Source organism: Castanea sativa, chromosome 7 (genome assembly GCF_040712315.1).
Source record: "Castanea sativa cultivar Marrone di Chiusa Pesio chromosome 7, ASM4071231v1".
Lineage (NCBI taxonomy): Eukaryota > Viridiplantae > Streptophyta > Magnoliopsida > Fagales > Fagaceae > Castanea > Castanea sativa.
The window spans coordinates 43,613,830-43,626,958 of NC_134019.1; the positions used below are offsets into that span (position 1 = coordinate 43,613,830).

General features: G+C 33.1%; 1 protein-coding gene across 2 annotated transcripts; it reads left to right on the top strand.

The window, feature by feature from the left end:
- The first annotated feature begins 6,992 nt into the window (after window positions 1-6,992).
- On the top strand, window positions 6,993-12,686 carry LOC142642960 (putative protein phosphatase 2C 60). 2 transcript variants are annotated; one of them, XM_075817429.1, is made up of 5 exons: window positions 6,993-7,443; window positions 7,951-8,440; window positions 9,048-9,415; window positions 10,662-10,898; window positions 12,159-12,686. In XM_075817429.1, exons 2-5 carry the CDS (start codon window positions 8,122-8,124, stop codon window positions 12,426-12,428), a joined length of 1,194 nt encoding a protein of 397 aa, XP_075673544.1. In that variant the 5' UTR covers window positions 6,993-7,443; window positions 7,951-8,121; the 3' UTR covers window positions 12,429-12,686. The 2 variants fall into 2 exon arrangements, with proteins under 2 accessions (XP_075673544.1, XP_075673546.1); XM_075817431.1 differs by having other exon boundaries at window positions 7,071-7,443; window positions 8,008-8,440.
- The last annotated feature ends 443 nt before the right edge of the window (window positions 12,687-13,129 follow it).

The window sequence follows — 13,129 nt, forward strand, 5'->3', positions numbered from 1 at the left end:
AATGATGAATTTAATTACTTAACTATAATTCTAATACTTCCCCTCACACGTGGACCTAAACTTCCCCTTAACAAGTAGAATCCAACATGTGAAATTTTTAACATTTTAAATAAGTGGTAGAATAAAGATAGAGATTGAACTTATGATCTCTTATCGTGATACCATGTTAAATTATCAATTCTCGCAAAAATTTAATTAACCCTAAATACAAATGAGATGCAACTATGTAAGTAGACCATATAACCATTAGCAAATACATTCAAACCTTGTCGTTCCTTACTATTTACTGTTCCTGTTCAATGTGCACTTAGAATTAGAACCAGTGTGCAAAAGAATGTAGAAAAAAGAAACGTTAGACTTCTTAATAGTGAAGGTATGATTTGCTTAATTGATAGAGCTTCGATCTTGATGTCATATCAAACATTTACAAGACCTCATATTCATTTAGGATTTTGGGGTGTGTTAATTAAGGCTTTGGGCTTGGATAGAGACCGCTTTTGATAACACCTGGTAGAAGTTACTACATTGAGCACACAAAAAAAATTAAATTAAATTAAAGAGTTAGGTTTTGTAGCAAATATAAGAAGCTGCGGCTTAATTAACTAATGTAATTAACCCATATGCCCTATTAACAGCTCTATACATCTACTTCCAATCAACACGAAGATTACTATTAAATAAATCAAGGCTTTATTGTTTATTTTGGAATTTCACATCTTGCTTTGTCATCTTATTAAAAGGTCATTTCAATATTTAAGTGGCAAAACGAAAAATAAGATTTTATGAGCTTTTTCTAAGATGCAGTGTATGATATTAAGGATTTGGATTGAGTTATTGTGCAAGTGTGTGTGTTTAGCTTCATCTTATTTAGTTTTTTTTTTTTTTTTTGAAAGTATGCTAAAATATATTTGTGCTTTGAAAAAGTGGAAGAAAAAAAAATTAATTGTACATAAAAATTAAAAATTAACAGCGAGCTAAAACAAAAAACTGATGACAAATGATGTTAATTATTTTATTATTCAGAAATCGTGAGATGTGGTGTTTTGAATCTCTCTTTAGAGAGAAGATCACTAAGGTTTAGATGTTCTGCTTAAATGCCTCTACATTTCTCCAAATATACAAAGCAATTGTCCATTACTAATGATAAAAAGGTAACTTTGTTACTAATGAAGTACTAATCCTACTGATGGCCTAATTCCAAAACATAAATAAAATACAAAACCGTCATAAGATATATACAAATTAATGCATATGTGACTAATGAATCCATCCCCAAGTTAAGGGAGACAGTGATTTTTTTGAGAGATAATCAATTAGCAGCTTCTTAATAAGTTTAAAATAAATTTGATGATTAAGGTTTGAAACTTCGAATGCGTTACTTAAATGCTGATGATTGATGAACTTCTCTCCAAACGTACAAACTATACTTGTCCATTTACGGAGATGAGCATATTATTACAAGGACATATATTGAAAAGGTGAAATTACTAGCACCATTCATGATGGGATATATGTGGAGCATAATCTACTGTTTAGTCATTCTAAGGATTACAGGACTCCGATCGAACAAAATTGGGTTCCTACAATTATTGAGGATATTTCCCTATTTAAGTACACTTTTAGTGGTGTAAGTAGTTTGTATCAATACTAGGGCTACGTCTATGTAATTTTTGAATATTTGTGTGTTAATCTTTTCTATAAATTGCAACTAATAAATACAGGTTGTTTCTGAAAAAAAAAAGTTGGGGGGGGGGGGGGGGGGTGGTGGTTAACTTTCCTGCTTATTATTAATGCCACGAACGTGATCCAACAAAATATATAAAACATTCCCTCAAGTTTCATCTTTCTATCGCATAAACAAAGATATATTTACACTTTTTTACCACCCTAAAATCTAAATTATACCTTATATGACACTTTGTATCCTAATGGTGGGGAGAAGTAAAATAGAGTTAACCCAAAATGTCAGTCAATTCTACTCTACTCCCTTCCACTCCCCTTCCCTCCCCTCTCAATCCAAACGGACCCTCAATTTTCAAAATGTACAATTAGTACTCTAAACTATAACGAGTGTTACACTTTGCACTCCACCATTATTTCGCTCTTATCTTGGACAAAATACCCAATCATGTGTGAACCATGTGACTTTTGTTTAAGTGACACAAAGTCAAAAGACCCAAATGAGTCGCTTGATTCACATGTGATTGAGTTTTCCTTCCAAAAGAACAGCAAAATTAACACCAAGATACAAAATGTAACACGAGTTATAATTTAAAGTACTAATCATACATATGAAAAGTTTATAATTCTAAGTATAATAAGAGGTATAATTTAAGATGATAAAATATAATTATCCCAATAAACAAATGTTTTTTCACCCAATTGATCCATATCCTATGTCCGATAAATCCCCACAAAATTCTACAACCATGGTGGATGGAACTTGACATCCTTTATTGAAAAGAGAGGAGAAATTGAATACAAAAATTAGTTAATTAAAACAATTAGATAAGCACCGGCAATAACATCGAATTGCATACCACTTGAGTAGAATGTGAAAGCTCGCACATGTAGGTCGTGCATAACCCAATCTTAAAAAGAAAATAGATGGTGACATTTTTCTGGTCGTACAGTGTCAACTTTCTAATTTCCATCAAAGATGGAGAACTTTATTAGTGACCTTTAAGATGGACCCAACAATTCCACTAATGGTGACCAAACACTTGCATAATTAGTGGATTATGTCCTCATCCAATTACCTGAAATGGTTAAGCATCTATTAAGACTATTATGACTTTGAGGCAACAAAAAAAAAAAAAAGATTATTATGACCTCTGTTATATCTATTAGTGCCTTAACCCTTAGTGCCTTGTTGTGGTGATTGACTTCTAATTTCATTTATTTGTTTGTTTGTTTGTTTCTCTTTGTGTGGCTTTTATTTTGCCACCAATTGCCTCAGATCACAAAAACAACAATGAACATCTAAATACACCTGTAAAGTTTGATCCAGAGCATGCATACTTTTTATTATTATTTTATTTTAAGGAGAAAGTTTGACTATAAACTCAATTATAGCTAATGGTTACAATTCTTGCTAAAAAAGTTAATATGGCTACATATTTTAAAATTTTAAGGGTCCGTTTGGTACGTGTATTTAAATAACAATTTTCAGTTTTTTTAAAAAAAATACGTGTGAGTGAAAAAGTGTGTGAAAATACGTATAATGTTGTTTATGGCTTGTTTGGTAGCATAGTTTTAACATATTTCCACACATTTTAAACAACATTACACACATTTTCACACATTTTTTCACCCACGTGTATATCAAAAACATTCAAACAACATTACTCAAACTACTCTTCCAAACACTCCCTTAGCAAGCAAATTTAAACACATTTTCACACATTTTAAACAATATTACACACATTTTTACACACTTTTTCACCCACACGTATATCAAAAACACCCAAACAACATAACTCAAACTACTCTTCCAAACACCCCCTTAAAAACTGAAAATATGTGTTTAAGTTGATATACCAAACATGCCCTAAATTGTTAGATTGTATGTTCATTATATTTTTAATACGCATTTCAAATTTTATGTCAATCAGATGTTATTTACTATTCGATCATAAATTTATTTTTTATGCATACTTTTAGACTTCAAAATTTTGAAATTTAAATATTTAATAGATGATATAGCTATTGATTTTTTAATCTTTTGACAAATTTTGTAAGTATGAAAAGTATAAAAAGAAAATAGATGAGGAAGTGAGGACTGGAGGTGGTGGTGGTGGTGGTTGGACCAAGGTGGAGATGGTGGGGTTCATGACGGTGGTGGTGGTTGGGAAGGAGAAGGTCGTGATAGCTAATTGTGGAGATTCAGGGTGGTGCTGTGCCGCGGCGGTGTTGTCATGACATTGTCATGTGATCATAAGGTTAAATGCTATAGAAAACAAATTAAATAATTTTAAACTATACCCTATTGTTTTAAAAGTTTCAAATTAAATAATGAAATTTTTATGATTGTTATAGATTAAACCTTATAATTTTGCTATTTTTAAATTAAATCCTAAACTTTTAAAGTTTGTATCAATTTGAACTCTTAATCAAATCAAACAAAGAAAAATCAAATCAAACAAAAAAAAATCAAATCAAACAAAAAAAAATTATAGAGTTTTATATGAAAGTAGTCAAAGTAGAGGATTTATTTAGATCATTTTAAAATTATAGATGCCTTTCGTGTGTGGGGCTTTATCCATATTAAATGCTGCATAAAAATACCAAACTATGGAAAGGGTTTCCAAATCCAAAGTTTGGAGCGTTGCCTAAGTTGGCAGGTTAAATTCTTGCAATAGGAACCTCTCGTGTCATTATGTGCCTGTATGGATAAGGTGCATAATAGTCAAACCCATGCGTTTACTGAAAGGGCTTATTACTGAAATTTGACAATAGAGGTCATTTTAGCTTATTAATTCCCTATTAAACCCGATTGTTACATTCAGTCTTAGCATGCCAAATCGTTTTTCTTGATTTTGGATCAGATGTACAAGACAAATAGTTAAAATTTAAAACTATAGAGACATATAATCGATTTATGTTGACTAAGAGATTATCAAGAGTGTTACTTTACCTCTTGTTGTTTTCATAGGACATATCCGCCCGATGATAACATTCAATTTTAGCATGTCAGTCGGTTCTTTATTTATTTTGGATTAGAGGTATATTATAGATAGTTAAAGTTAAAATTATAGAGACATCTAATCTAATTATGTTGACTTAGTATTAGAAGCAGGGATTACCAAGAGTATTATAACTCCTCCTGTTTTTTTCAACCGAAATATCAGCCCGGTTATAACATCAATCTAAGCTTGCCAATCGTTTTTATGATTTTACATTAGAGGAACATGAAAAATAGTTAAAAGTTAAAACTATGGAGACGTCCAATCTAATTACATGTTGACTTAGTATTAGAAGGGATTATCAAGAGTATTATAGCTCTTCTTAGTTTGTTCCATGGAAATATCCAAGACTTAAGTATCTCACCATTTATTGGTAACCATTGAATATATATATATATATATATATATATAGAGAGAGAGAGAGAGAGAGAGAGAGAGAGAGAGTATTAGAAGGAATAAAAAATTTAATATAATTTTGTAAGAAAGTTACTTTTCATGGCAAGATAAATCTGAATTTATTCGTTAAATACAATAGACAACGAGCAAGTCCAAATTCCAAACACTTAAAAATTATGTTTAGTTGTAGGTTCTGAATCAATTAGTTTTTTTTTTTTTTAAGATGAATTGAATATTGCTTACTTTGTAAAATAAATTTATTAATATCTTCATTCAATGATAAAAAGTAATCATTATGGACAAGCGTCATATGTCTAAAACCTACCCGGGCTAAAAAAGAGAAGAAGAAGTTTGTTTTTGTTTTGTTTTGTTTTATTTTTTTAATATTTTTATTATATCAAAAAAGAAGTCGTGTTTTGGCAAATTGATTGAATTTAGAAAAATTTACAACCTCTAAAGTAAAAGTCATATTGTTTGACTAGAAGGACAAGCCAATAATCAGTACCCACGTCGTTGGCACCATTTAATTGACACCGTACAAGAACAAAACTGATTTTGGGTCTAAATTTTGTGGGCGAGACTTTGCTCCGTCCAAAAAACTAAACATTTTCTTGCAGAGGCACAACATTTTCGTGCTACTACTCCCAAATAAGAGACATGCACAAAGTGATAATATTTCTGCTTGCAATTTAATTAATTAATTCCAATGGACAGTTAGAACATAAAATATATATCTTATTACATTATTATGCGTACTAACAAAAAAATTACATGTAAAATAATAGCATGAAGGAAGTGATAAATATAGGAACATAGCCCCACTTTGTTTTAACTTTGTACTAATAATGGATAATAGATGTTTCACATTATTAAATATGAAAATGTTAAAAGAATTATTACAAGAAAATAATGTAAGAGGGATTTGGATTTGGAGTGATGATTTTCATTATATTTAATGTAGAAGTTTTGTTTAAAATTATTTTGCATCAAAAGTGGACGTGCACTTTGAACAAAACCAAAGTACTTTTAATGATACTTTTATTATTCTCAATCAATGTCTTTTTAATAAAAAGGATCCTTGTTACTAAAACAAGGAAAAAATTATAAAAGGCATATGATTTTTTTTTTGGTCTCATTTTCCCTTTTGTTTTCCTTTGCATGGGTTATGGGCTACTAAATAGAAAATAATAAGTGTACGTTTGGATACCGCTTATTTTGCTAAAACTGAAAACAATAAAAAATATTTTTCGATTACTGTTCACTACTGTTTAGCACTATTCATTTGCCTATTTGCACTGTTCATGTTTCATGAATAGTGCAAGAGACGCTGAGGTGGAAAAAAAAAAGACGCAAACATGAGACATGGACGCGCAAACCAAATGAATCTTAAGTTTGATGATAAAAAGCTATCACCAAGTGTGGACACTATAAGTTAAAATTCTCTTTTAAAAAAAAAATATATTCTCAATTCTCTATCTTATCTACACAAAAAATTATAAGGAATTATACACTTTGTCAATTAATATCTAAAAAATTTGTCTAAATTACTATCTGTGTAGAAGTAATGTTACAATGATAACAACTTACCACATCAATAAATTATATTATAAAAATGTATGAAAATTGTATGTATGTTACAGCTAGATTGGTATAAATAAAGAGGTTTGTTTTATTGCTTTATCAATTTTTAAAAAAAGAAGAGTAATTATTCACTATTTGGGAAACAATTTACAATATTCTCATATAATAATAGTATGTTCACTAAACAATTATATAGTGTTGGTCTCGTGTCAATTGTCAAGAACCCCACCACATTCCACGTGGCTTTGTGTGAACCCCATTTGATGAAATCCCTATGATATCACCATGCACATTATCCTTGTCCAAATAACTTCATTGACTCTCTCTCTCTCTCTCTCTATAACTCTCTAAGCTACAGTGTTGTGGAGCCCATAGCTACACCACTGCTTTGCTGGCTTCAAGCTCTCCATTGTTGGCCTTTTATGGGGCTTGTCTGCTGAGAGAAATAGAGAGAGAGAGAGGAAGTTTCAGTTGGGCCAATCTTTTTAAACATAGACCCTGGTGTTTTGACAAGTCCCATTTAGCTTTGTGCTGCTCTTTCTCAACTACTATATCAATATCATCTTACACACACCACTAGAGAAGAGTAGAAAAAGCAAAAAACAACAAAAACCCACTTCTTGTTTTTGTTTTTATTTTTTGTTCCTCTCTTTGATTTGATGGATCCACAGATCTAATGCTTTTGCACAAAACCCACATGAACTTTTCCTTGTTCTCTCCAGATCCTCCTCTTGTTCAACTCTAGCACACAGTAGCTTTCAGGAAACAGCCAATTTATTTGGTAAGTTTTTTACTTCAACATTAATATTTAAAAAAAAAAAAAAGGCAGCTTTTATTTTGTTATAGTTATTGTTTAACATGGTGTTTTTTTTTATTGTATATATTATATGGTTGAAAAGGAAGTTGAATTTTTGTGTTTGATGGTTTCTTGGAGGGCTTATATTTTTCAATGTGAAGTGGTAGACCTTCTGGATTTTTAAGTGGCTGACCAAACACTTGTCTGAGAAAAAAGTAACTTTGACTACTCTTTTGTTCAAACACCACCCTTTTTTCTGTGTGTTGAATTTTTCATCTTTAGCGGCTGTATGTGTTGTTGAGGTCATGGATTTTCTGCTTTAAAAGGAAACGCAAGATGGGTTTCAGATTACAGTATTCCTCATGTTTTTTGGTGTTATCCTATAACTGAATTTAACTGTAAAGGCAGCTTCTTCATGCCACTTATCTGATATTGTTGGTTTCTAAGGTTTCAGTTATTGATTCTATTTGTACTCTGTTGTTGATCTTGTAGGTTTCTGATTGAACAATTATTGATTTTTATGGTGTTTTGTTGTTGATGCTGTTATAGTGTATGGTTATTGGTGTGGAGTTGAGGAAAAGATAATTCACAATTGGGAATTTTTGGTTAGAGTGGTTTTTGATGTTGATGAGAATTTGGAGGGTTGTTTGGATGAGATGAGGGATGTTATCGGAGTTGATGAACTTTTTCAGGGCCTGTTTTCGGCCTAGGTCCGATCGATATATTCATACAGGTTCAGATGCAGGGGGTCGCCAAGACGGGTTATTGTGGTATAAAGACTCTGGACAGCACTTGAATGGTGACTTCTCTATGGCTGTAGTCCAAGCCAACAATTTGCTTGAGGACCAGAGCCAGATTGAGTCAGGCAGTTTGAGCTTGAACGAGAACGGCCCCTTTGGCACCTTTATTGGGGTCTATGATGGGCATGGGGGGCCTGAGACGTCACGCTATGTCAATAATCACCTGTTTCAACATCTCAAGAGTAAGAGACTCAACTTTGATGGATTATTATGGTCCCAAGTATGTATTTTTATTTACTTACTTTTTTATTCGTTTTGATGAGTGAGTTTGGCCCTTAAGAGAGGGAAAAGGGAGATTCTAATTGGTGATCTCCACTTTATACTCCCTTATGGTTACTATCGTCCCAAGTTTGATTGCTTGTTATTTGGCTGCTTAGAAAATTTTGTTAAATAACATATATGATTGAGGGTAAAATTTTAGATGGCTGAATGGCAAAGAAACATTAGTCAAGATCAAACTTGGTTGAATTGGAAAGGCTTATTGTGTTAATGTTCTGAAATAAAGGAATGACCTAAAATGACACGCATAGACTTTTTTAAGGAAAAATTGGGGCCACAAAGAATGGAAATTTTAAGATTCAAATTGAATTTTCTGTTCTTTGTCTACCTCATCCCCCCTGCCCCTCCCTTCTTAGCCACTAACTGCAAACGCTAGAATTGCGATCTTCAAATTTATGCTATTACTCAAAGTAATTTTATGCTTGTGGGTAATATATATTTACAGTAGCGAGTTTGTGAGTTTTAAGATCATCCCTATTCTGAATCTTCTGTTATGATTATTATATGCAGGGTTTACTGCAGAGCAACAATCGATGTCAGTGGATGTGATAAGGAAAGCATATCAAGCAACAGAAGATGGGTTCATGTCTCTTGTTACCAAACAATGGCCATTGAAACCACAGATTGCAGCAGTTGGATCATGCTGTCTTGTTGGTGTTGTTTGTAATGGAACCCTCTACATTGCCAACCTGGGTGATTCCCGTGCCGTCCTGGGAAGAGTTATGAAAGCAACAGGGGAGGTTCTAGCCATCCAATTGTCAGCAGAGCACAATGTATGTATAGAGTCTGTCAGACAAGAGTTGCATTCTTTGCATCCCGAGGACCCACAGATTGTAGTTTTGAAGCATAATGTATGGCGTGTAAAGGGCCTTATACAGGTAAGTTTCATACAATGTGAAAAATTGGTTCCTAGTCCTAGTTTTATTACTGCTGAATCAAGAAAAGAAAATTTGTGTGTTCCTATTTTATGGGGCATTGCCCCTATTTGTGTGTTCCTATTAATTGTCTGTCAATTACAGTTCCTATCTTACATAGTATTTCCATTTAGTTGATTCTGTGATGCTCATACTCCCTTTTTTTTCTTTCATATTTAAGAGTGCAAAAGTATTTAGTAAAACAAGAGGAGTTGAGAGTTTATCACAGTGGAGCATCCCCCCCACATCTTCTCTTCTCCTATGTTAATTTCATTTATTTTTCAGGATGATTCCATCTTTAATGTGAGCATAGGCCACGGATGAGGCACCCTTTTTGGTGTGTTTAACTCTTAAAGTGGTTTAGAGGAAAGTGGGATATGGTCCTGCCTATGCATCCTTCAAAATCTCTCTTCCTTTTTCTTGATTCCTTTTTACTAATTACCAAGTGAGAATGAACACGATTCTTAAATTTTCAAATTTCAATTTTATTCTGCTGTTTGAAAAGTTATTTAAGCAGCACATACTTCAGATGGCGTCAACTCCAAATCATGCTGATCCTGCAATATTATTGATTAGATTTTGATATAGAGGCTGATTTTGGAGGAATTAAGTTGGAATATGTAGCAGGAAATCATGGTAGTTGGTACAAATATGTTACATCAACTACCAGCGTGGTGGTTCTTATAGTTTACTACTGCAGTAATAATGAAAAGATTATTTCCACCTACGTGGAGGGTCTGTTGGGGCAGACTGCCATAGAAATCATTTAATGTTGGATTCTTGAATCTTGATTAATTGAAGTAGATGTCACTTTACAGGAAACCAGGCCATCAGGGATCTAACTTTTACTTCTTCTTTTAAAGCATTACATTATATGGTAGCTTTGTGTTTGATATATGTAGTTTACATGTTATAATCTTTTTGAGTTATAATTTAGAGGTCTCCCCACCTGAGCAGTATCCTAAGAGAAAGAGGCACATGTTATCTTTCACTCCTCCCTGCTCTTTGTAAATGTATGTAATGTAGTTTAATTTCTGAATGAATGTTTCACTGATGTATGGAACTCAACTATATCTGATTGCCAAATAGGATTGTAATATGATGACGCTACACAAGATTTTGTTTCTTGTGGGTATATGTTGGCTTGTTTGACTTGATGCATCTCCTTTTTTGAGTGCTTTGGTAATTGTCAGAATCTTTCATCTTGCAGATTTCTAGATCTATTGGTGATGTGTATTTAAAAAAGGCTGAGTTCAACAGGGAGCCTTTATATGCTAAGTTTCGCCTTCGTGAACCTTTTAAAAAGCCAATACTAAGCGCTGAACCAACAATTTCCGTGCACCCATTGCAACCCCATGATCAATTTATTATATTTGCATCTGATGGGCTTTGGGAGCACCTTACCAATCAGGAAGCTGTTGACATGGTTCAAAATCATCCACACAGCGTAAGATATACAGTCTCTTAACACTAAATATTGGTACTTTACTGATAGAGATTTTTTCTTGTTGATTTCTTACCATTCTTAAGTCTAAAAGTATGGTAGAGCATTATCCAGTTCAGCCTTGATTTGAGTTGGTCTCATGCACTATATCTAGAAATTTGAATTTGAATTGTTCATGTATGAGTATACTAGTTCTTTTGAGATTGGTGAATGTTTTTCCATTAGGATTTGTAACAATTTTTCCTAGAAGAGCCATCACTTGAATGTGATCATCATCATTATCATCTTCCACATGGTAATTCATAGCTGTACATAAACTGAATAATTTGACTACGAGGTTAAAATCTGTTAAGACATTAAATTCAGTTTGGAGTCTTTCGGTCAGTAGTAAATTTTTAATCTCTCCCCACCCCTCCCCTCCCCTCCCCTCCCCTCCCCTTTTTTTCCTTTTTCTATTTAACAGACTAGTTTGTAGAATATAACTTATAATCTGCTAATTTGGGCTGTCCTTCCTGGTGAGAAGAAAGTAATGTCATTTGAGCACTGTTATATCATGTTAAAGAGGAGAAGGGATATGTGCAATTTATTGTGATTGATTAGTGTTTGAATCAGTAGCCTATGTTTACTCATGAAAGACAAAAACTGATTTTTATATTTTATTTAAATAAATATATTATAATAGTATCAAATCTACATTAAATTAGCCTTTGTTTGGGTGCATGATAGATATGGAAAGTGTTCCAATAGGTTTTATATATCATTCGACATAAAAACTCATCCACAACTTACAATGGATGAGCAGTGGAAATGTGTCACATCCATGGGGCATTCAAATGTAACATGTCTACACTTTCCTGACTTTTCTTACTCTAGCCAGGGAAATATTTGCTTGTATCTGCTCCTGTTCTCCTTCACAGGGTTTTATGTATGTATATGCATGGTGCACTCAATATAATGTAATGTCCAACATACGTATTAGATTCCACAACGCACTAACTGAATTTTAGCTGTCATGTTACTGAAATATGTCTGCTTAGTGCTGACTGCTAAATGTTGTACTATCCCATCAAGCAGGATAGACAATTAACTTCTACACTTGTTATTTTCCTTTTCATCTTTTTTCAACACATGCTTTATTGAAAATTTTTAAATTTGATCCTGGATACTTGCCACATAAGTGGCAGATTCATGTTATACAACAAACCTCATTAATTAGCGGGCGAAAACAGAAGAGAATTTACTTTTCCCCCTAACTTTATGCAGGGAAGTGCTAGAAGGCTGATAAAAGCTGCTTTGCAAGAAGCAGCAAAGAAGAGAGAAATGAGATATTCGGACTTGAAGAAGATAGACCGTGGGGTCCGTCGCCATTTCCACGATGACATTACAGTGATTGTTGTATTTCTTGACTCAAATCTCGTGAGCAGGGCTAGCTCAGTCAAGTCCCCGAGTATATCCGTGAGGGGGGGTGGAATAAACTTGCCTCATAACACACTAGCTCCTCTTACTACACCAATGGAAGCTGGCAGTACCTAATTAAGCTTTATCTCATGTTTGTCTGTTGTATTATTCTCTATGTGAATACCAGGTAGCTTCCAGAAGAGATCAGAGGAGCAGGCCTTCTTCAATTCTTTAGTGTACACTGTAACTTTTAACTCGAAACTAATACTTGCATTTGGCTTTTGTGCCAAAAGTTAAAAGAACTGGAGAAAGAGAACTTAATAGGCGACAGTTATTATAGTTATTTCCTCGGCACAGTTCCTACCCTCTATTAATTTTTTTCCCCTTACTCCATTCCTTTCTCTCCCTCTTTATGTTGCCATCCTTGAGTTTGTACATTGTATGACTTTGTTATTTGAAGTTTTCCTTCCTGTTGCTTGCTTGTTTGCTCTTCTAATTTACTGTAAATTGGCAACGAGAAAAGTTTCAGCTTTAGAGTGATTTGCAGACAGAGTTCTGCTACAATACAAGATGGATAAAAGAGTTCAAAACATTGATAGTGGTCAGGTAAATTCAAAATATGCTCATTGATATTGTGAACTCTCCTAATATACTCTCATCTTATGAAATATATCAAAAGAATTTTGCATTTGATGTGACATTCTTTTGAAAAAAAAAAAAGTTCAGTTTCATTGTTCAGGGGTCATCATAGTGCAGTAACCAACAATATTTTGCTGGTAGGAAAAGCTCATTGGATTATAAAGACTTAGGTGCCTTAGTCTAATTTCTTTTTAATA

Bases quoted from the DNA above. Each gene is read 5' to 3' on its own strand.
- LOC142642960 (XM_075817429.1), top strand. From the start codon at position 8,122: ATGTTATCGGAGTTGATGAACTTTTTCAGGGCCTGTTTTCGGCCTAGG. The intron at 8,441-9,047 runs GTAAGAGACTCA...TATTATATGCAG, and splicing joins CCTGTTTCAACATCTCAAGA to GGTTTACTGCAGAGCAACAA. The intron at 9,416-10,661 runs GTAAGTTTCATA...TTCATCTTGCAG, and splicing joins GTGTAAAGGGCCTTATACAG to ATTTCTAGATCTATTGGTGA.